This window comes from Pagrus major, chromosome 3 (assembly GCF_040436345.1).
Source record: "Pagrus major chromosome 3, Pma_NU_1.0".
In the NCBI taxonomy this organism is placed as follows: domain Eukaryota; kingdom Metazoa; phylum Chordata; class Actinopteri; order Spariformes; family Sparidae; genus Pagrus; species Pagrus major.
The window spans coordinates 23290-47330 of record NC_133217.1 but is presented as its reverse complement, the minus strand read 5'-3'; the positions used below and the strand labels follow the sequence as shown (position 1 = coordinate 47330).

The 24041-nt window shown below is 39.9% G+C and overlaps 4 protein-coding genes across 5 annotated transcripts; 2 read left to right on the top strand and 2 right to left on the bottom strand.

Annotated features, from left to right (window-relative positions):
- Window positions 1-1807: 1807 nt before the first annotated feature.
- Window positions 1808-16895, top strand: LOC140993571 (major histocompatibility complex class I-related gene protein-like). Of its 2 annotated transcripts, none has more exons than XM_073463061.1 (7): window positions 1808-1893; window positions 2734-2997; window positions 3152-3430; window positions 4272-4574; window positions 4672-4773; window positions 13219-13326; window positions 15581-16895. In XM_073463061.1, exons 1-7 carry the CDS (start codon window positions 1845-1847, stop codon window positions 15628-15630), a joined length of 1155 nt encoding a protein of 384 aa, XP_073319162.1. In that variant the 5' UTR covers window positions 1808-1844; the 3' UTR covers window positions 15631-16895. The 2 variants fall into 2 exon arrangements, with proteins under 2 accessions (XP_073319162.1, XP_073319163.1); XM_073463062.1 differs by lacking the exons at window positions 13219-13326; window positions 15581-16895 and adding exons at window positions 5011-5028; window positions 5193-6742.
- On the top strand, window positions 11027-12925 carry LOC140994062 (major histocompatibility complex class I-related gene protein-like). Its single transcript, XM_073463647.1, has 3 exons — window positions 11027-11079; window positions 11421-11699; window positions 12597-12925. The coding sequence occupies exons 1-3, from the start codon at window positions 11055-11057 to the stop codon at window positions 12923-12925; spliced, it is 633 nt and encodes a 210-aa protein (XP_073319748.1). The 5' UTR covers window positions 11027-11054.
- Window positions 12395-15082, bottom strand: LOC140993599 (uncharacterized). Its single transcript, XM_073463084.1, has 3 exons — window positions 14893-15082; window positions 13209-14724; window positions 12395-13068 (listed from the first exon to the last, which is right to left on the bottom strand). Exons 1-2 carry the CDS (start codon window positions 15080-15082, stop codon window positions 14264-14266), a joined length of 651 nt encoding a protein of 216 aa, XP_073319185.1. The 3' UTR covers window positions 12395-13068; window positions 13209-14263.
- A 1403-nt stretch (window positions 16896-18298) lies between the features above and the next one.
- LOC140993480 (major histocompatibility complex class I-related gene protein-like) lies at window positions 18299-22689 on the bottom strand. Its single transcript, XM_073462930.1, has 7 exons — window positions 22570-22689; window positions 21894-22163; window positions 20805-21083; window positions 20194-20496; window positions 19564-19665; window positions 19379-19396; window positions 18299-18919 (listed from the first exon to the last, which is right to left on the bottom strand). Exons 1-7 carry the CDS (start codon window positions 22616-22618, stop codon window positions 18852-18854), a joined length of 1089 nt encoding a protein of 362 aa, XP_073319031.1. The 5' UTR covers window positions 22619-22689; the 3' UTR covers window positions 18299-18851.
- Between the last annotated feature and the right edge of the window lie 1352 nt (window positions 22690-24041).

Here is a 24041-nt window from a genome sequence, read left to right as displayed (position 1 = left end):
TCAGTCTGTGTGAGAGGTTAAACGACCCACCATGTTGACTGCGACATGTTCAACATCAATACATTTTGACTAAACAGAATTATATTATATTATATCAGAACGAGAACTTTCACCTCATAATGGAATAAAACAGGGTTGGAGTTATGTGGGAGCTCCCATTAAAGCAGTGAAGTCACATCTGTGGTCTCTCTCTCTCTCTCTCTCTCTCTCTCATTATCATGCCAGACTCCCTTGCAAATCCAGTGATTTTAAGAGTTGTTGCATCATAAAAAGTGTCATCATCGCTGTAAAAGCCTGTTACTTGTTCAGAGAAAGCGTAGAAAATCGCCGGACTCCCTTTAAATAAGCTCAGTTTTGAAACATGTTGCGTTGGGAGAAACTGTATACATTTTGTGAAACGCTGTATACAACACATTCTTGAATATTTGAGCCTACTTGTTCATACGGCAAATGTTATACATGAAGATATTTCTTTCTTTGTGTAAAAAACGTGTATCTGTTCGTTCTAATGAGCTCTGGTCACTCAAGATGAAGCCAGAACACATGATGAGCCAACAGTGACAATGGGCTCAACTACACCAATAAGACACATTAGAAATTTCGTGTCAGCGATTTTTCACAGGCTTGTTGGACATGTATTCATTATTTTACTGTAACATATTGAACAATAATATCTACATGTAATGCAACAGTATGACAGGTTTGATGATAACACACAGGCTTCTTGGACTTTTATTGCTCAAACTGTTCAAATCAAAGAGGTGTTGTGGTGCTTAGACTCCAGTCATAAAGGGCTGCTGTATCTTTACAAGCCACCAGATGTCAATATGCTGCAGCGTTTGAAGCCCAAAAGCTCCATAAGGCTTCATCCGCCTCTCTGTAGTTCAGACTCAACTGAATCAGTGACTGTACAGAATGTATTGGGGTGGGGAGGGGGTGAATCTACCGTCTCATCTGATAAGAAAGCGAGACCATCCAGCATTACTAATGTTTTTCTTTGGACCCTCCCCCAATATCTCAAAACAATGTATTTATGACAAGAATGACAACATGGTGAAAATACAGCAGCTCTATTTTTGAATAAACAGCTGTTAAATAAATGGTTATTAAAGGCCCCAGATGTGCAAACAGAAGCTTTGTTATATGGGCTATTCACTCCACACAGGACACCAAAGAGGAACAATCAGATATGAGTTGGATCAAGTGATGTTGAAGGCGGATATGTCTGAAATCCAGTGTTTGTCATTATCAAAATATTAAATGATGTTGATGGTCAGAAACCCAGAGTGTGACCTGTGGAGGAGCTTGACTTGACACGAGCTTCTCTTAAACATGATTTGTGCAACATTGAGGATTCTCTCAAATATTGACAGGATGCTATTTTTGCCATGAATTTCTATGTTTCTGTATCTTTATCATCATGGTTAATGTGTAAAATTAGACAATTATTGATGTTTGGTTCATTCATGAGGGTGATTTAGTCTTCAGTCAGACTCGATCTCTGACTCGAAGCTGTTTTGATCACAGTTATGAACAACGAAGTGAGGGAGTTCACTGGAGAAGCTCGGGCTCTGTGGTCGGGTCTGTTTCAAGAGAAGGACTTTGCCGAATAAACTGTATTATTCACTGTCAACACTTTAATGTATGTGAGGGGTGTTGGTGAGGACTGGATCGTTTGGAGGCGGTCTAGACTATTTTTGTCATTTTGAAGGGTTGGACTTCATAAGTCACGTGGTCCGTGTCACGTCAGGACAGAAACACTCTCTCCTCCCTCTGCCCGGATAAATAACAGGAAACAGCTGATCCAGCTCGGTCCTTCACTCACTCGTCTTCATCAAATCAAGATGAGAACGTTATTGTTGTTGCTTCTCTTCTGTCACGTTTCATCACCAGGTAAGATCACATTTTAAATCTTTAAACTCTTTAAACTTCACAGTCCACTCGACTCTTTTGCTCCAAGTTTAGTTTCACTTTCAGTGGAGTAGCAAGAAACTGTATTTTGTTTGGGCCAGTGCAGAATTATGTGGACCATCTTTGCCCAGAACAAAAAAGGACTTAAAAAACTTACAAGTATCAAAAAGGACAAACTGCAACAATTTAACTTCATAACATTCTGCAAAGCTGTCTGTCAAGGATATCATTCCAGATGTGTTTGAGTTCATCATTATTTCACACACTAGTTTGCTTTTTCCCAAACTAGAAATCCCAAAATCACACTTTGAATTGTCTCTAAACTGAGCATGGCTCTCTTTTATTCCCTCAAATCCTCTTCAACAGAACTGCACCCATCTACTTCCAAACACTGGAGTTAAACACCCGCAATTATATGTTCTTACCCTTAGCACTTAAACCACTTATGTACTTAAGGTATCTTTGATAAATAGCAGCTACCATGCTCAGATGAGGGTTTGACAATTGTTTCTATTTTTTCTTTTCTACTTTATTGACAGTGATATGTTGTTGTTTCTTTCTTGTGACAAATGTACTTATTGTAAGTTGCTTTGGACAAAAGCGTCTGCTGGCTACACGCCTACTTCAACTTGATCAGACTGTTTTAACTGTATCATACTGATTTAATCATATTTCTGAGTGTGTATTCATACTGAATGGAGGCTGTTTGTCCTGCACATTACATTTAAAACTTTTGCATTTTGTTCCTTCACAGCAAACACAAACACTTCATATCATATTTATGATTAGTGTTATTTATAAGCTCCTTTGTTTGTCCTACAGTGCTACACTCCCTGAAGTTTTTCATAACTTCATCAACTGGAATCCCAAACCTCCCAGAGGTTGTGTCAACACTAGAAGTTGATGAACTTCTGATGGGGTCCTGTGACAGAAACAGGATGGATCTAAAACATGACATTGTTAAATCATACTTCATAAAGTATCCTGAGCAGTTGCAGTGGTACACACAGAGGTGTTTCCAGTTTTTTCCAAACTTCTTCAAAGCCTTGACTAACAGTTCGATGCATCTCTACAACCAAAGTGGAGGTACAGTATGTAACATGTTATAGCTTGTTTAACTTTTTACTGTTCAGTTCGTCTTCAGTGGTCCAGCCACTGTTTTTATGTTTTTAAGATCATCTTTCCACTGAATGTTTCATCTGTGAATCAGTGTTAATTACAGTCTCTGTCTCTGTCTCAGGTGTCCATGTTTTACAAGAGGCGGGAGGTTGTGAGTGGGATGATGAGACTGAAGAGGTCAAAGGTTTCGTTCAGTATGGTTATGATGGAGAAGACCTCTTGAAATGGGATCTGAATACATTTACATGGATCGCTCTAAGACCTGAGGCTGACATCGCCAAACCGATATGGGAAGCTGATAAAGTTTTAAAAGAATTCTTTAAGTCTGCTTTGACTCAGAGTTATCCTGAGCGGCTGAAGAAGTTTGTGGACTATGGGAGGAGCTTTCTGCTGAGAACAGGTAGAATCACCTGATCTGATGTAGTTTATTAGACACTGTGATCTTCATATAGGCTGCTCAGACTGAACTGTCATTGTATTATTAATCCAACCTGTCTGACATCACCTTTTTTTGTAGTGGTTACATTTGTTTTAGTCCTGACCAATCACAGACATCTTTGGGTGACATTACTCACCATCAAATTTAAAATATAAATATTTCCCCTGAACATTGACACTGTGATTGACGACCTTACTGTGAATCATAAGAACAGACAGACATTGTTCTTCTCTGACTGTAGTGAGTGTCTTTAGTGGTGGTGTAGCTCCCTCCTCTGTCTGTATACAGATCATGTGGAGGCTGTGTAGCAGATGTGTTGTTATGTACCCTGTCATTATTACACTGTGGTCTGGATACATGGATCACATTACTTGCCCACCATCAACACTGTCCTTCTGCTTTTTTGAAAATCAATATTTAGTCGGCCGACACTATTACAAACTGTCACAAGCACATGTGGGCGACATGATTCACATCATGCTGCTGGTTTCACACTATTCCCCTGATCAACAGTTTGCAGCAGTGATGTGCCAAGAAACATAGTATTGTAACAAAATAGTCAGTGCAGACGAAGCCTGCTAGCAAGTAAAAAAGGATGTATATGATGCATCATTTTTAATATTTTAAAATGTTTGCAGATGGTTTTTGAGGAAGAAAATGTATCCAATACATTTGTTCAACATTTGCTTGGAAGCACTTTCACACCTTCTGTTATTGATTCCAAATTTAATTTCTTCATCTTTCTTTTACCTTGTTTCTTTTCCTCTCTCTCCTCTTTAATATCTCTCTCTTTACTCTCCAGAGCTTCCCTCAGTGTCTCTCCTCCAGAAGACTCCTTCCTCTCCAGTCAGCTGCCACGCTACAGGTTTCTACCCTCACAGAGCCGCACTCGTCTGGAGGAAAGATGGAGAGGAGCTTCATGAGGAGGTGGACCACGGAGAGATCCTCCCCAACCACGATGGAACCTTCCAGATGAGTGTTGACCTGAACCTTTCATCAGTCACACCTGAAGACTGGACGAGGTACGACTGTGTGTTTCAATTCTCTGGTGTGAAGGAGGACATCATCACCAAACTGGAGAAAGATCGGATCAGGACCAACTGGGGTAAGAGTGAGATCAGAGGGTGCTGAAGGGGAGTGCATGGGAATTCATGTTGAAAAAAACAAAAACAGTAATAATAAACTATTATTGTATTCAACAGTGAAGCCCATTTCCTTGACCGTCCTCGTCACTGCTGCAGTGGTTGTTGTTGCTCTCATTCTCATCGGTGCTGCTGGATTCATCGTTTACAAAAAGAAGAAAGGTGAGAGAGAAAAAGGAAAGATTTCACTACTTTGATTTCAGTCTTTGAGCTGATTTTTTTAATTCAGGTTGCAAAATTAAAACAAGCATCAGAGAAAGTAAATACAGTCAGCACTAAACAGACTGAGTATAGACAGATACTCAGTTTGAGTGAGTAGAAGAGAGGAATAAAGTGACTAAAGATAATCTGGCATTTACAACTGTGGCTGAAATGATTTGTCTTTTGTTTTGATTTCAGCCATTCGTCCTCCATCTTGTAAGTAAAACTTACTTTGGTTCTATTTCAGCTGATCTGACCCACACTTATGTTTTAGATTAAAAAATGTTTCACATTATTGTGCAGATGAACCTTTTCAACACTGTTTCCTGTATTTATAGTTTCTAAAAGTTCAATATGGGATGTTTGTTTCTGACCTGCAGCTCCTGACAACAGCACAGAGCTCTCTGAGCAGCTGAAGCCAGAGACCTGAATGACAAACACACTGAGTGACTCTCCTGGTGACACTTTATTTAGCTTTGCAGAACTAAAGACAGTTAAAGATGGCTTCTTGCAATAACAGTGAAGTTATATAAAAAGGACTGATTGAAAAGGTGTGACTGTTCTATGTTCTGTGGCTCTGATTGGTTGTTTTATTGATCGTCATTTTCTGTCGAATACATACTCAAAATAATCAGGGGACAGCGTATGACCAGAGTAACCGCTAACTGCTGCTAACTGTAGTTGCAATTAGCTAGTTAGCTCAGTTAGCAGTGCAGCTGATGGTCCAGATTGTGAACTCAGACCACATTGGGGGTGTTGGTGTGTTCTGGGGCTAGCTGGTTAGCATGCTAACTTCATTAGATATATATGCAAAACAATACTAATGATAGACATCATAATGTCAAATCTGTCATTTACTGTATTTACATCCTGTGGTAATTTTATTTAGGTGTCTTCTTAAAAGTATTTCCTACAGCAATTCTTACACATTGCACCGTTAACTTGGACATAATCCATGATATAAGGCCGGGTCATACTGCAGAGTTTCTGCTGTTTGTTTGTTTGTTTGTTTGGCTGAGTGAAGGATTTAAAGGCAGCTTACAGATGTTTAGGTCAGGGTTAGAGAATAGTGTCTCCTGTCAGAGGGCTCAGTAGATTTGTAGTGGACCAGTCTGATACCCACTGCAGTTCAGTGACGGGTCAAAACGTCATTTAACATGAATACTGTGCAACCAACTGTTGGTACATTTTACTGTGTATTGATTGTTGATGAATTTTCATTAATCTTATAAACCCAGGTGAGGAAGCAGATTCAGGAGACATGAAGCCTTACGTTGAAGTGTTTGATGAAGCTCACTAGTTCGTCTTTACAGGTCGACTTTAGTTACAAACTATTGTAACTCTAACTTTACAATTTGTACATTGATCAGTTTATAGAAATTGTGTATAGTAATTGTGTAGTAAGACACTTAGTGGCGGTGACGTTTAAGTCATGTGACTGTGATGTCGTCTGTTTATAGTCTAACATTAGCTTTTTACTAATAGAGATTTAATTTAATCACAAAAGTTGTGTTCATCTGTGAAGATTATCTTGACGAACAAAACATGTAAGAATCATAAACTTGTGTTTGACACAGATAATATTTTTGCTGATATTCCAAAATTCAATTCAAAAATCCCATAGACTTCTTGTGGAGGGAACCAGGTCGATGCTAACTTCAGGGTTAACCTCCAAAAACATGTTATTGCTGCACCACTCTATAGATGGAGAATATGGAGTTTGGTCTATCATGGAGCCAGTGCATCTCTCGTATGAGCGGTGAGCAGAGTGGGAGATGTATATCCACAAATTTACAACTATGAACTTATGAGACTAAACATGTAAATTCCTTTACATTGATGAACATGAATGAATGTTAAACTCAAATGTATTGTTCTTTCTTTTTGTGCTGATGTTTGTCTTTTCAATAAAATCCTCACATTTTAAAAAGTTTGGTCCACATGCTCATTTGTGACGACACTTCAATATATTACCTGAACATTCAGTATTCTCAGAGGATTTGAATGAGGAGATTGATATCAATGTTCACTCTGAGCAGAGTTAGCTCCCAGACAAGGTTAGCTTAGCTTAGCATGAACACTGACGTTAGAGATTAAACAGTGAGCCAGTATCTCTGTTAAAGGAGCCTTCTGACAACTAAAAAGCTGACTGACTGATGTCCTGTAACGCTTCACCTCTGAGGAGGTCATAAGATACGTTTAGAAAGAAAGAGAAACAAACTGACACTGAGAGACTCAGAGTGAGATACATGTTGAAACATGTTTATTCACAGTAGTGATTTGAGCTGACGGTTAACACAAATTAAATGTACAAGCAACATACAACAATAATAGAAATGACTTAAATACAGAGGTACCCTGAGAGAAAATGATTAAATGTTACTATATAATAACCTAAATAATCAATATCACCTGTTTCTGTGTGATTCCTGACTGTTTGGTGCTCCACTAACATCTACATGGTAATTGCACTATAATTCATGTGTATGTATCATGTGGCACAGCCATTACGCACGGCTACAGCCCTTAGTGCCGTTTAAAGGACCTGATAACAGGTCAAACCTTAAGGTATTCTTACTCCCCAACTATACAGGAATGGCTTTGTCACATTTTTACATTAAATAGATATTTAAGAGAACCATGGGAATGAGTAAAATATCATTAGATCTCCTGCAGAGATTATTAGATGGTCTTTAGAATCATTTACCAAAAAGTGGCTCAATTCAGCTGATTCACTGTTAAACACAGTTTAACCACAAAACAAAGAGTGTGACCTGTGGAGGAGCTTGACTTGACACGAGCTTCTCTTTAACATGATTTGTGTGAAATTGAGGAGTCTCTAAAATATTGACAGGATACTATGTTTTGCCATGAATTTCTATTTTTCTGTATCTTTACCATCATGGTTAATGTGTAAAATTAGACAATTATTGATGTATGGTTCATTCATGAGGGTGATTTATAACTAATTCACTTTTAAAAGATACCAGCATGAATGCAAGTCTTACCATCAAGTGTCACTCACTTAAACTCAAAGACAGGCTTAGTCAGACTCAACCTCTGACTTGAAGCTATTTTGATCTGTTTTTTGGTGTTAATCATCATAGTTATGTGAAAAAGGAAGGAAGTGAGGGAGTTCACTGGAAAAGCTGATGACACTGTTAAACTTTACTGGATGTGAGCGGTCTTGGTGAGGACTGGATCACTTGTAGGCGGCAGTGGCGGTCCTAGCCTGCATGACACCCTGGGCGAACCTCACCTTCAGCCCGAAAGAATAACTTTTTATTAAACTAATATTCACAATATTATTATGACTGAAATGTGCTTTATTTGGAAGCAATTCCTGATGTGATTGTCTTTAGCCTACTAATTTCCTTGGTTATGCACTTTTAGATGAATCTTATATGAATGTATACATAACTCAGTTCTAATTGTGGTTTGCACTAACTGGGTGATTTTCATACTCCTATTTATTATTTATTAATAACAATACAATATATTCAATTCTATTTCTATTTCTTACCTTTTTATTATATTGTTTATTTTTTACTATTATTATTGCTTGTTATATTGAACTGTCCTTTGGCTGCTGTGATGCACAAATTTCTCCGTTTGCGGGACTAATAAAGGAATTTTTGATTCTGATTCTGAATCCCCTGCTTCACCGACCCCCTCCTCCAGTAGGGAGAGCTGAACCTATCCACTAACCCTAACCCTTTTTTTTGTGGCTGCCCACACTGCCCACATGACAAACCGCTCCTGGTAGGCGGTCTGGACTATTTTTATTCTCAGGACAGAATCACTCTCACTTCTCTCTGCGAGGGTAAAATAACAGGAAACAGTTGATCCAGCTCGGTCCTTCACTCACTCGTCTTCATCAAATCAAGATGAGAACGTTATTGTTGTTGCTTCTCTTCTGTCACGTTTCATCACCAGGTAAGATCACATTTTAAATCTTTAAACTCTTTAAACTTCACAGTCCACTTGACTCTTTCCTCCGAGTTTAGTTTCACTTCCAGTGGCGTAACAAGAAACTGTACTTTGGATGAGTCAGTGCAAAATTAGGTGCACAAGAAAAAAACTAGAATTTCCTCTTGTGGTTTTTTGATGAAATCATGAATGATACTATCAATATTATATTGAACTATTTCCTGATTGTATTAATGTCTATTGATGTTGTATTAATGATATATTGATGTTGTATTGGTGATATATCCCTCAGAATTGGCTTAAATAATTGTCAGCTGCCTGTCTTGTATTTGAGAAAAGTATAGTAAATAAAACACTATTTATTTTTAACATTTTAACTGTTAATTCATTAGTACTGAAGGATGCAGTTTTTCAGAGTGATAAAGCATTAGTTAATAGTAACATATAATAGTGTATTTTCTTCACATCAGGGGCAATGCATTTATATTGATTCATATTTAAATGAATCAGTGTTTATGCATCACATAGCCTACGATTGAGGCCAGTCCACATGAGGACACGCCCACTGGGTACTTTCCGACGCAGTTGCTCGATGAATAGTGCTGTTAATTCAGCATCCTGAACCGAGATGAGATAGTGATCACACGGGTCCACAGAGACTCCTTCTGTGTAAATGTCTTTGACTGTACTGATCCTCCTGGAAACAAGTGGCCAGCTGTCAGCTGCCTGTCAATGATATCATTCCAGATGTGTTTGAGGTCATTATTTCACACATTTGTTGCTTTTCCGAAACTAGTTGTGGGCACAGATCCATCAAGCCTTCTCTCTCTGGTCGCAGCTCTTGATTTCATCAGCTGTTCTGTTGGCTTCATAACTTTTTCAAAATCACACTCTGAATTGTCTCTAAACCGAGCATGGCTCTCTTTTAGTCCCTCAACTAGGTCAGTGCACTCAGAAACTGATAATGTGTCAAAATCGTTCAACTTAAATAATTCCCCAAATGTGACGAGTACAAATCTAAACAATTTTGTTTGTATTTGTTGGAGCAGGGACTGAGCCTCAACCTTTGTTTGACCGCTGCTTTCAACACACTCTGCAAACACTTGTAATATTACATCGAGTAATATGGTATCGAGTACCCTGCGTGTCTGCTGCTGCTGCCTGTCATGAAACTGTGTATATTGTTCACTGTATCAAAGAATGTGCTAACGTGCTGAGAGACGCTGCACAGAGTCCCAAATTCAGTCTGTGAGAGTTTCAGTGGACATTCACGGCTTGAGGAGAAGATTGTTTGAGAATTACATGCACACCTCCCAGTTTCCTGACACAACAGAGGCGCAATCAAAACTGAAGCCAACGCACAGAGATGGGTCAAGTTGCAGTGGTTCAGACACCTGTAATATCTTCTCTGAAACACTTGTGTCCATGAACCTGATTGTCCGTTCTTTTATTTTCCCTGCGTGAACATATCTCACACTAACAGTTACAAGTTCACACTTTGTCTCGTCCTTATATTCGTCTGCCATCAGGGCGTAATAGCTGCCTGGTTCAAGGACTTCAGCTTTGATCTTGCACAACAGCAAAGAGGCTGCTGACTCCAGCAGCTCACTGAACATCTGAGCTCAATAATGTTGATTAATCCAAAAACGACTTTTAGATGGTCCTGATTCGTCTCGATAAATGAATAGTCCATGGCATCACGGTTCATTGTCTGAGCCATTGTTGTGGCAGTAACGTTACATCGACTGAAAAGCAATGTGTTTACTACATGAATTTTTGTATTTTCTGTGATAAAATGTATTTTGATCAAACTTGGCTGGGTGGCCCATTACTGGCTACACACCTGCTTCAACTTGATCAGACTGTTTTAACTGAATCATACTGATTTCATCATATTTCTGAATGTGTATTCATACTGAATGGAGGCTGTTTGTCCTGCACATTACATTTAAAACTTTTGCATTGTGTTCCTTCACAGCAAACACACACACTTCATATCATATTTATATTTCCACTCAGCATCATATTTATGATTAGTGTTATTTATAAGCTCCTTTGTTTGTCCTGCAGTGCTACACTCCGTGAGGTATTTCATAACTTCATCAACTGGAATCCCAAACCTCCCAGAATTTGTGGCAACAGTAGAAGTTGATGAACTTCTGATTGAGTACTGTGACGGCAACAAAAGGGTGGATCTAAAACATGAGATTGCTAAATTATTCTTCATAAAGTTTCCTGAGCGGTTGGAGCGGGACAGACGAAAGTGTTTCCATGTTTTGCCAAACTTCTTCAAAGCCTTGACTAACAGTTTGATGCCTCTCTCCAACCAAAGTGAAGGTACAGTATGTAACATGTTACAGCCTGTTTAACTTTTTACTGTTCTGCATCTTAGTTGTAAAGTGACCCAGGGCCTCAAGATACCAATCAGTTCAACCTCTAACATCATTTTACACATAACCTGAAATAGAGATTCATGTAAAGCAAACCATCATATCAGTTTGTCTTCAGCGGTCCAGCCACTACCTGTCATTCATCATGTCAACATTAATCAGCTGCTAGTTAGACTTGTTGCTGAAGCTGTTAAACACAAACTACTGATAATAATCTGATGATTCATGAACGCATGAAATGTTTCATCTGTGAATCAGTGTTAATTACAGTCTCTGTCTCTGTCTCAGGTGTCCATGTTTTACAGACGGTGCATGGCTGTGAGTGGGATGATGAGACTGGAGAGGTCAAAGGTTTCGCTCAGTATGGTTATGATGGAGAAGACCTCTTGGTATTGGATCTGAATACATTTAAATGGATCGCTCTGAGACCTGAGACTGTCATCGCCAAACTGATATGGGACGCTGATAAAAATTTAAGAGAATTCTATAAGACGTCTTTTACTCATATTTTTCCTGAGCGGCTGAAGACGTTTATGAAATATGGGGGGAGCTCTCTGCTAAGAACAGGTAGAATCACCTGACCTGATGTAGTTTATTAGACACAGTGATCTTCATATAGGCTGCTCAGACTGAACTGTCATTTTATTACTAATCCAACCTGTCTGACATCACCTTTTTTTGTAGTGGTTACATTTGTTTTAGTCCTGACCAATCACAGACATCTTTGGGTGACATTACTCACCATCAAAGCTCAGACTGTGATGCCACAGTTAGTTTAAGAAAAGTGATTTTACAGTTTCAGTGTTTTAAAATATAAATATTTCCCCTGAACATTGACACTGTGATTGACGACCTTACTGTGAATCATAAGAACAGACAGACATTGTTCTTCTCTGACTGTAGTGAGTGTCTTTAGTGGTGGTGTAGCTCCCTCCTCTGTCTGTATACAGATCATGTGGAGGCTGTGTAGCAGATGTGTTGTTATGTACCCTGTCATTATTACACTGTGGTCTGGATACATAGATCACATTACTTGCCCACCATCAACACTGTCCTTCTGCTTTTTTGAAAATCAATATTTAGTCGGCCGACACTATTACAAACTGTCACAAGCACATGTGGGCGACATGATTCACATCATGCTGCTGGTTTCACACTATTCCCCTGATCAACAGTTTGCAGCAGTGATGTGCCAAGAAACATAGTATTGTAACAAAATAGTCAGTGCAGACGAAGCCTGCTAGCAAGTAAAAAAGGATGTATATGATGCATCATTTTTAATATTTTAAAATGTTTGCAGATGGTTCTTGAGGAAGAAAATGTATCCAATACATTTGTTCAACATTTGCTTGGAAGCACTTTCACACCTTCTGTTATTGATTCCAAATTTAATTTCTTCATCTTTCTTTTACCTTGTTTCTTTTCCTCTCTCTCCTCTTTAATATCTCTCTCTTTACTCTCCAGAGCTTCCCTCAGTGTCTCTCCTCCAGAAGACTCCCTCCTCTCCAGTCAGCTGCCACGCTACAGGTTTCTACCCTCACAGTGCCTCACTCTTCTGGAGGAAAGATGAAGAGGAGCTTCATGAGGAGGTGGACCACGGAGAGATCCTCCCCAACCACGATGGAACCTTCCAGATGAGTGTTGACCTGAACCTTTCATCAGTCACACCTGAAGACTGGACGAGGTACGACTGTGTGTTTCAGTTCTCTGGTGTGAAGGAGGACATCATCACCAAACTGGAGAAAGATCGGATCAGGACCAACTGGGGTAAGAGTGAGACCAGAGGGTGCTGAAGGGGAGTGCATGGGAATTCATGTTGAAAAAAACAAAAACAGTAAAAATAAACTATTATTGTATTCAACAGTGAAGCCCAGTTACATGACCGTCCTCGTCACTGCTTCAGTGGTTGTTCTTGCTCTCATTCTCATCGGTGCTGCTGGATTCATCATTTACAAAAAGAAGAAAGGTGAGAGAGAAAAAGGAAAGATTTCACTACTTTGATTTCAGTCTTTGAGTTTCAGTTGAAAAATTGAAACAAGCATCAGTTGCCAGGAAATCAGAGACTGTTGTGCCCACCTCTTCACAGATACCGGTCTCCAGCACGACGTCATGGCTCAAGCTGCTGCACTCGACGGGCGGACCGTGTCCCGAACAGACAGACCTCTTCTTGTTTCAGCCAGATGCCCTCCATGTTGTGAGTAGACCTTGTTTTATTCTATTTTATCTGGTGTGACATGCACTTGTGTCAGGATTTGTTTTAGGAAAATACAGTAAATGGAAACTGATAATAGATCAATTTTATCGTCAGCGAATAAAACAGTTGATCTGAAGCTCTATAATCATTTTCCCATCGTCACTGATATCTCTTCTGGAAAAAAACAATGACTGTTTGACATAATGTGGAACTAATCCCAGAAAATATTATTAACAAATTCATGAATGAATTAGATATTTGTGTGACAGCAATAACACATCATTGAATTTACATACATGGATTGTGGATTTTAATTATATTAATTATTATTAATAATCATAAAAGAAAAGATGACATCATCAAAGACAGGTTACATCACCGTGCTGCTGTTTAGGCTGAAGCTGTTGGGGTTGGCTGCTGCAGGTGTCAGGCCGGAACTCAAATCAGGACTCAGAAGCTGAGGTGTCAGTGAGCATCCCATGATTGCCCCTGTTTTCCAGTTTACGTGGGGGTTGTGTTGACATAACCAGGGATTACCCAGGACTAGAGTCTGAGAGAGTGATTCAAATAAATATAAGTTCAGGAGTTCCCTATGCTCCTGGATCTGCAGTTCCAGTGGTTTTGTAGTGTGAGTGATCATGAATAGTTCTTTGCCGTTGAGGGCTCTGGCTCTGATGGGGCTGACCAGGGGTTCCGATTTTTACCCCAATGTCTCCGCCAAACCCCAGTCAATTAAGCTCTCATCGGCCCCGGAATCTATTAGTGCCTCAATTTCAATAGTGGTGGCATGGTGTGTTACCTTAACTGGCGTCAGGCTGCACGGAGCGAGGTCTGTGGCTGGGGGTTGACTCACCTCCCGGGGTTTTTTGGCCGGACAGGCGGCGACGAGGTGATTAGATTTGCCGCAGTAAAAGCAGCTGCCCTCCTGCTGGCGTTGTCATCGCTCCTCCGGTGTCAGCCGTGTCCTGCCAAGCTGCATGAGCTCCTCTTCCCTAGCGGTGGGGGAGGGAAGACAGTGCTCAGGCGGCGAATAACGGGGAGCCTGCCCACCCGGGGCTGGGGAACGTGGAGACCTCTCCGACATCGAACCACTGCTCCGCGGTTGCCGGAGCTCACAAACCCGGTTGTCTGTCCGGATGGCAAGCGAAATGAGTGAATCCAGGTCTGCAGGCAGATCCAGTGGCAGCAGCAGCAGCTGCTGGATGTGAGCCGCCAGCCCCTTCAGGAACACGTCGTACAGGGTTGTGTTATTCCACCCACTCTCCACCGCCAGGGTGTGAAAGCGGATGGCGTAGTCGCACACCGAGTCCCTGCCCTGTGTCAGTCTGCTCAGCTCCCTGGCCTTTTCCCTGTCTGTAGACACTGGGTCAAAAGTCCTCATGAGGGCAGTTTTAAAGTCTGTGAAGGAGGAGCAAAGCGGAGAGTCACGAGCCCACTCAGCGGTGGCCCAAGCTCTGGCTCTCCCTGTCAAGTGGGAAATCATGAATGCTAATTTCGACCTGTCTGTGATGAAAGCATGCGGGAGCTGTTCAAAGTGTATCAAACAGTCAATAAGAAAAGCCCTGCATTGTCCTGGTTCCCCAGAGAAACGCTCCGGGGGGGCCAACTTGATTCCCATCCCGGTCATGGGAGCGCCCTGGGTCGGAGCCGCTGCAGCTGCTGGAGACTCCGGCGCCACGGGTGGCCGGGCTGTCTGCCGCAGGTGGTCCGCCAGCTCCCTCACCTGGGACGAAAGCTGACCTAGCCGAGCCACCATCGCCGTCTGGAACTCCTCCTGACGGGAGATGCGGGCTTCCTGAGCGTGTAACGTGGCCCACTGCTGAGTCCATACTGGCCAAAGTGTACTGTCAGGCCGGAACTCAAATCAGGACTCAGAAGCTGAGGTGTCAGTGAGCAGATTTTATTGGAGTCAAAAACCTCTCGACAGAGTGGTCCAAAACAAAAAGGCTGTGAAAACTAACCTAAATGAGTCTCCCAGAAGGGAGAACTTGGCTAAACTAAAGTTAACAAAAAACACTCCTAAGGAGGAAAATCAAAAGGCTTCAAAACATTAACTTAAACCACTACTAGAAAAAACATTAAAGAAACAAAAACTCTCCTAAAAGTTGGCGGCTTAACAATACTATACACACTATAACAAAGAACTGAAAATCTCTCCAAGGGAGGCTGACAATAAATGTCAGCAGGTTGTAGTTGTTTCTTAAAGGCATGTCAGTGCAGGATAAGTGGACTAACAGTGTGTTTTTCCTTACAGCTCCTGACAACAGCTCTGAGCTCTCTGACAAACTGAATGAAGAAACTTGACGCGATTCTGGAGAAACATAGTCGATTGTTGAGTCTCATTCCCAGGTCATCAGATACCAGTGCTTTGGGTCGGGCAGCTGTGAAACTCTCAGCCTCTATTTCATACGTGTCTTTTGCTGCCATCTAACGGGTGTTTAGTGGTATTATATACAGTATTACAAACAGGGCCGTGACAATTGTATTGTATAGCCTGATTCCCTTTCAAGCAGATAAAAGAAATATTTTACACACACTGGGTACTTTAAGGAATCCAAGTTTGACTGGTTCTGTCCAAACTGAAACCTTTGTAAGATATATGTGCTCTGTGGTATTTCTATCTACTTTGGTTCAGTTGTAGTCGAGGAGCTGCTGAATGATTTCAGTGGCATCTCTGTGCATAGGATCATCGCTATCATGGTGTTATCTACTGTCTGATCTAGAATAAGTTATAGGTGGTGATAAAAATGTACATGGGGATACATTCTCTGAGCTCTTAACTATCCACTGAGACCAAGATCATGCATATTGACCTGATAGTTGTGGAGCTATTTTTGGGTTTGTCCGTCTAGACAAGCCACACCTACCAGCACCATGTTTACTTCAAAATATGTTTAAAAAATAAATACTTTTGCACTTTTTTACACTTTACATTTTTAGAATAACTACAAGAATTTAAAGAATATATTTTTTTCCTCTCTGTTGAGTTTTTGTAAACGCTGAAAAGATTGAATGTCTGAATAATTCTGCACTGTCCCATTACTCTTGTTCTTTTGCTTTTTAATGAAACAAAAAGTCAAAAAGATGAAGTCAAAAGAAGAGTTTTCTCTTAAATCACAGAGATTAAATCAATGGGCTCCAAACTGTGGAGCTATAAAGAAGGGACAAAATCATTGATGACATGTTGCTTGTACATGAGGGTGAATGTAATCCCTAAAACTGTAGAGCTAAAAGGGAAGTTCAGTACTTAATAGTAACGTTTGCTGTGTGGAGACATTGTTCACCTGCTGTCTGTTTTTAAAATGTTACTTCTTAACATATATGACATCACTTGTTATCGTTCTTTTGTACTTTCTGGGTTTTAATGACTGTATTACTGTTTCAAGACTAAATTGTCATTAATGTATTTATTTCTTACCACTGATATTTATGTTATTGGGTTTTGTCCTCTAATTTGTATTTACTAAGTTCTCCTTGTGGTTATAATAATCTCATTTCATTCATTACTGTTCTGCATATTGCCTGTTGCTCTTGCATTAATAAAGTCTAATGGTATTTTTCACATTAAAGGTGTTTTTAATGTTTTCTTTGAACAGGAAGTAGATTTAGAAGAAAAAAAAGATGTCCTCATGTGGGGACGATGGGCTTGTTTTACTGTATAACATAATAAAGTCACCAATGAGAAGCAAAGAATAAGAATTGCTTCCGACTCATCTTCTCATGGATGAAGACCTTCAGCTGCAGTGTTACCTGCGCTGATGAGGATTAGGGATGTGTAAAGTGAAGTTCTGTGTAGGGTTTCTTTAGCAGGATTTTCTGAGCCTCTGGGGAGTTGTGCTGTGAAAACCCACATAGATCTTCAGAGGGCAGCACGGTGGCTCAGGGGTTAACACTGTGGCTTCACAGCACAGGGTACTGGGTTTTTTCGGTCCTCTTTCTGTCCGTGTGAAGTTGCTCATTCTCCCCGTGTCTGCGTGGGTTTTCTCCGGGTGCTCCGGTTTTCCCCAAATTTAAAAAATATGCAGCTCATTCAGGGCAGATCTGATTCCAGTTGCTTGTAAAAGCCCCCATATCATCTGAATGCCCCATTACAGCACATTCCCTCCCATCAGGTGAGATTATTTCCTCTGGTTATAAAACTCATCCCTGTAATGGAAAATTATATTACTAGACTCTTGAATGAGAAATGATTAAACTCTTAACACAGTTAGAGACTCGCTGGTGAACATAGCGGAGCATTCAAACATTAACATGATTACACACTCTTTGGAGTTTATACCTAAAAATGCATTAAACAATCTGTCTGCTCTTGACAGAGAAATATGCCCTGTAGGTGTATCATATGAGGATAAAAACATAAACATCCATATAGACTCATTTGTTCTATGTGCAAACATCATTTAATCTCCTGCAAACTGTTGATTTCTTCTCAGATCTTCCCAAGCAGTCCTAACCAGCGACCCCATCCAAAAACTGAAAGGACTACATGTTGCCCCCCATCTCCTCCTGCTGTTGTACCTGGATAAAACCAGGACAAACTCACACACATAACCAACACAGCTGCCAGGATGATTGGTCTCCCCACACCCAACCTCACAGAGCTGAGCAATATGCCCATTACAACCTCAACTGAACCGGCTGGGTTTGCTTTTAAACACATTAATGTATTGTGTGTTTTCAACCACTAGATGGCAGAAACAGGTGTCCAAGAATGAGAACAACAGGTCTAAGTAAAGCAGAATGAAGTGTAAAGTGCAGAAAACCCAAAATGTCATGTCCCTTATGAGGACGCAGGGTCACAGGAGGTGAATCAAGTCTCAACACAGCAAATGTTACTATTAATGTGTGTTGTCTGTACTCGTGTTTTTCTTTTAAAGGATTACCTTCAGCCTTGTGAATCAAACCAGCAGTATGAGATGAATGTGGAAATTCTCAGGTCCTATTCATGTCACAGTAACTACAGACACAGATAGAGGATTAACATGTATTTACATAAAGAGCCGGAGCTTTTTATTAAAAAACAAACATCAGTACAAAAGAAATGAAGGAGTGCAAGTGAATCAGACTTTATATACATTCGGTATTCACAGAAATTCAACAGAAAAGAAACAGAAAAAGTAACTTTGCTTTCAGCTTCTTGTAGTGAATCAAAAATATGTATTCTAATATATTCTAATTCTGATATTTCTGTAGCCATAGTTAGAAGAATATTATAGTGATGCACTGAGAGTTTGAATAGAAAAGACATAGTCCATCATGCAATAACAGAACATATTGTAAATTACTGTAAAATATTGTTGTATAGAAAATTATAGTTTTTTCCTTATTATAAACCAGGTTTAACATTCTTGTTTGTGATTTCAACAAAAGCTGCTATCACCGATTAAATAACATTTGTTTTGTACTTTGTTATTTATTCATGATTTGAACACCAAAAGGCATTTTGTTTTCTTGTCATTGTATTGGTTGTTCCACATGACGTCCCTGTGAGCAGGGCGGTGGGTTTGTCAGTCACGTTTCTGTATTCAGTCTCTCAGAGAGCTTCCTTCTCCCTCCTCCATCCTTTCCTTTTCTTCTTTAGAGCCATGTTCACCTGGAGAGGAAGTATTGAGCTGAGTGGCCAAATGACATAAAATAAAATATGCCTTATAGCTTATAATACTGAAATGATGTATCTGTAAGTATCTGGTTAGTCTGTAAGAAAACGATCAAATTAAAAGGCTTTTTTACCCATTTGAACCTGATGACGATTTTTTTAAGGATGCAGTGCAATCTTCTCTGAACGTTGTGCACTGACTCGTTAAAGTTTGGAAATAGTCAAAACTGCGGTGGCACTCTAACACCATAACCCTAAGATTAACAAAATAATTTTGTTCTTCAGTAAGATTATTAAGGTAATTAGTTATTACAGCCTATATAATGCCAGGGTTGGGGAAAGAAGACCAGCTGGCCAGAAAAATTCTTGAATTTCTCACATGGCTCCCACTGAAGAGCTTTTTAATCTACAGTGCGATCAGATCAGAGACTATAGAATAAAAAGAAATGGACTTACATGTTGGAGGGAAAATGGCTGAAATAAGAAGAAAATACAAATCATTTCAGAACATCTTGTGTCTTATTTTCCCCACTGAATATCATCTCTCTCTCTCTCTCTTGTATAAACTGACAAATAAGTCTGCTACTGTTAGTTGCTGCAGATGTTGGTGCTATTAAATTTTGCACCTTTGAGTTCCTCACCTTTTTTCTTTTTGTAAACAGTAAATCCAGTAGCAGCGATCAGGACGACAGCAAGAAGAACCACCACGACAATAATCAGGCCGGTGTCTTTACTTGGCTCCTCTGCTCAGCAGAAAAGAAAAGAAAGAAAAACATGTGCAGGATAGAACAGATGTAAATGCATCCAACTCTTCATCACACATACAGTTTTCATCATGATTTTACCCATTTAAACGAGATATTTGTTGTCTGAGGGGTATTTATACAGTATAATGTGACAGCAGCTACTGATGTTTGTGCAAAAGTACGGATACATCTCCTGATCAACTGAAACCTTTGACTATCACTGGATCCCAGTAAAAAATATCAGTAGATTTGAATCTGTTGGAATTGTGACTGAGGCCATGTTGACTTCACAGAGAATATACAGTACCAGTCAAAAGTTTGGACACACCTTCTCATTCAATGATTTTTCTTCATTTTGATTATTTTCTACATTGTAGATCAATACTCAAGATATCAAAACTAGGAACACATATAGAATTATTATCTTGATTGTATTTGTACTTGAATGTACCTTATATAAACTGACAAGAAAGCCAAACCGAGGCTATCCAGCATTAAAAACAAAGTTAAATGAGCGTTTCTCACCTTCGTTGGTCCTGATCACTGCTTTCTCCAGTTTGGTGATGATGTCCTCCTTCACACCATAGAGCTGAAACACACAGTCGTACCTCGTCCAGTCTTCAGGTGTGACTGATGAAAGGTTCAGGTCAACACTCATCTGGAAGGTTCCATCGTGGTTGGGGAGGATCTCTCCGTGGTCCACCTCCTCATGAAGCTCCTCTCCATCTTTCCTCCAGACGAGTGAGGCTCTGTCAGGGTAGAAACCTGTAGCGTGGCAGCTGACTGGAGAGGAGGGAGTCTTCTGGAGGAGAGACACTGAGGGAAGCTCTGGAGAGAGTTCAATGAAACTATTTCTAGTTTGAAACACTGAGACTGAGCAAACTTACTTAACTCATGCTAAGTGTACACTGGCTATCACAGTCTGAGCATTGATGGAAAGAAATTTCAGAACAGCCAAAATGTCAGTGTCTACTGATTGGTTAGGACAACATCGAATCTTACAGCTACAGAAAATAAACAGAGAAAACAATGTAATGTCAGACTGACTGCAGTGATAACACAACAGCAGTTCAGTCTGAGCAGACTGTATGAACATGATTGTGTCCATTAAACTACATCAGGTCATGTGATTCTACCTGTTCTCTGCAGAAAGCTCCTCCCATAGTCCAAATACATCTTCAGCCACTGAGGGAAAATCACTGTGAGGTAATGCTCGTTCTCTTCTATTCTATATTTCTCAGCATCCCATTTCAGTTTGGTGATGACAGCCTGTGGTTTTGGAGCGATCCATGTCTCTGTCTTCAGGTCATATGAGATGAAGTCTTCTCCATCATAACCATACTGATTAAAACCAAAAATCTCTCCGGTCTCATCATCCCACTCACAGCCATTCATCCTCTGTAAAATGTGGACACCTGAGACAGAGACAGAGTCTGAAATCAGTCATTATATACAGATTTAATCTCCAGTGGAACGTTTGTCTGAAAAATATTGTCCATTGCATGAAAGACTGCAATAATCTCCCAGCTATGTGCTGCACATTTTCTTTATAAGAGTCATAAACCCAATTTGTATTTCTTAGCTCAAAAGTCACAATGACAAGGTGCCGACTGGGAACTTTAAGGTCTCTGGTTGGAGTCTGGAGAACCTCTCTTTCTTCTCTCTCCCCCTCATTTTCAGTTCATCCTTAACTGGTGTTTTCTAATAAAAGGCATCTAGACAATGTGGGAAATCTGGGAATATATATAATATATATATCTAAAGCACAATACCAACTGTCATGATAAGGAAAATTCTGTTTTATTAAAACTTTGCTTTTATTCTGGACATTCAGTTAGTTTTGGTAATGAGTGACAGTGACACTGGACTGGCAGGTCTGATTCATGGTTTGGCTTGATACTGGGTTCCTCTGAATTAGGTGGAGAAAAAAATGTCACTTTTATGGAAAATCAAACAGTATGTTCAGACTACCAGTGACAAAGCAACAGGCCACAAAAGGAATTTTCAATGAAAATGACTCATGCAAACTAAGGGGATGGGAATGAGCCTTGGACGGTCCCGGCAGTCTGACATGCACCTGGGTTATGACTGACGCAGACGGGTCACTGTTGGCAAACAGATGTTATGGTGGTGCCATTATTATTATCTTGAGTCCCTGTACAGGGTCAGTTTACATTATGCTGAGCAGTATAGCAGAAAAATAAATAAATAACGTACATACTTACCTCCACTTTGATTGTAGCGCTGCTTCAAACTGTCCATAGTGTTTCTGAAGTAGACTGAAGTCCCCTCAACACACTGCCGAGTGTACATCTCCAAGTGCTGAGGTTCGTCCTTAAATAATTTCTTCACCCAGTCCTGTTTTGTTTCTATGATCTTTTTGTTGGTGTCGCAGTAACCCACCAGAATGTCATCAACCAGTACAGCTGTCATGAAATCTGGTAAGTTTGGGACTCCAGTAGATCCAGTAAAGAAAAGCTTCAGGGAGTGTTTCACTGCAGGACAAACAAGGTTTATACATTCAGTATAGATATACACATTATCGTCACTCATCACAAATATGATGTGATGAGTGCGTTTGAAGTTGCACTATGTAGTTTCGGAGATTTCTGAGTTTGTATTATTACTTCATTATTATTGTAAATATCAAAATTCTGAGTTTGAATTTCTTCTCCAAAACTACGTAGTGCCCCTTCAAGTAAAGGTGAAACTAATTTAAGAGTGACCTTGTCCTACACGGAAGCAATATGCAGAGCTGAGTGCAAAATAAACAAAAGAGCTTCAAGACAAAGTACAAAGTTCATTATGTTTTAGCATTTAACAACATGAATCCTAGTCATTCCCTTACGCTGCTCACAAATCAAACATGATATAAAGTGATGAAATAAACTGTGATCGTACCTGCTGATGAACCGTGACAGAAGAAAAGCAACAAAAACAACGTTCTCATCTTGTTTTGATGAAGATGAGTGGGTAACGGACCCAACTTTTAGAAAGATTAAGTGAAAACTGTTCGTTGCTGAGATGAGGATGACTCAGTTAACTGACTGTGTGAACTTTACCTCCTGGAGGGAAGGTTTCGAGTTTCTCTCTGACTCCTCCCTCCTGTTGACTCTGAAACCTGTCTGACAATGATTCATTTCCTCAGTTATACACTCGATATCAAAGCACATATTGAAACACATTAATGTGCAGACGTTTAAGTCCCCACTAGATACCAGTCTGTAGTGTGAGGAGTATCTTTAACATGAACACATTTATGATCAGTCTGTCGATAATGTAAAACAGACAACTATCTCTTTAACATTATCTTTGATATACAGTTAATGATTAATCCTCAGATCAAGATAACATCTGTTATACCACTGTGAACATGCACTGAAACATTCAGCCTGCTGCTTTACTGTAGTAATCACATTACTGTAGTAATCACTGTTGAAATAAAATGAATCTGCATGAGAAACTGATCAATGAGCAACGATTTGTAATGTGGTCATTGGAACATTTTGATCATAGGTATCACACCATGTTGATGTAGATCATGTGAATATTTGAGGATGATTGTGGTGGTGCTGCTTAAGTGGTGTAAAAATAGTATTTACATTTTAAAAGGTTACAAGTATTTCAGCCAGAGAGAAAGAAAACAAATAAAAACCTTCATCCAGAACTTTCAGAATAAAATCCCTTTGCTAAACAGATGCAGCGTCGTTATTAATGTTGGAACAGAGCTGGGATTTAAACCTGTAACCATCAGTAGAGATTACACATTTAACTTGTGACATAGCATAGGATTTGTTTTTACATATTTATTAAATTAATGGTCTAATTTTCCACCAAATTTCATAGAATGCAATATTTGAGATACCCTACTACAGAGCCGGCCCTGGGCATAGGCTTTATAGGCGAATGGTAAGGGCGCTGTTATCCATGGGGGGCGCCGCAAACGGGGAGAGAAAAAAACAACAACTATTTTTTACCAGTGCTATTACTACTATTATTTCAAAATATTACATAAACCCACAGCAACATAACTTCATAGCAAAGCCTATTAAATACTGGAGAGGCCTTTTTTCTGGGTTCCTGGCTCGTTGCACTGTACCTGCCCTCTGTGAGGGGAGGGCGGACTCGAGAGGCGAGCTGCCTGAATCTGACCGGACCGTGACCCAAAGACCAAGAGAGATTTATTGATACTGTAGCGGAACCACTATGTCCAAAAGACTGAAACCACCTGGCGCCCAGGGAAGGAAAAGAAGGAAAGAAGAAGAAGAAAAACATAAAAAAAGAAAAGAAAGAGGTACAGTAGCGTCAATGTGATGAAGTGAATGAAATGAATAGTTTAATGCATCGTAGTTACCGTTGTTGGAGCAGAGTGT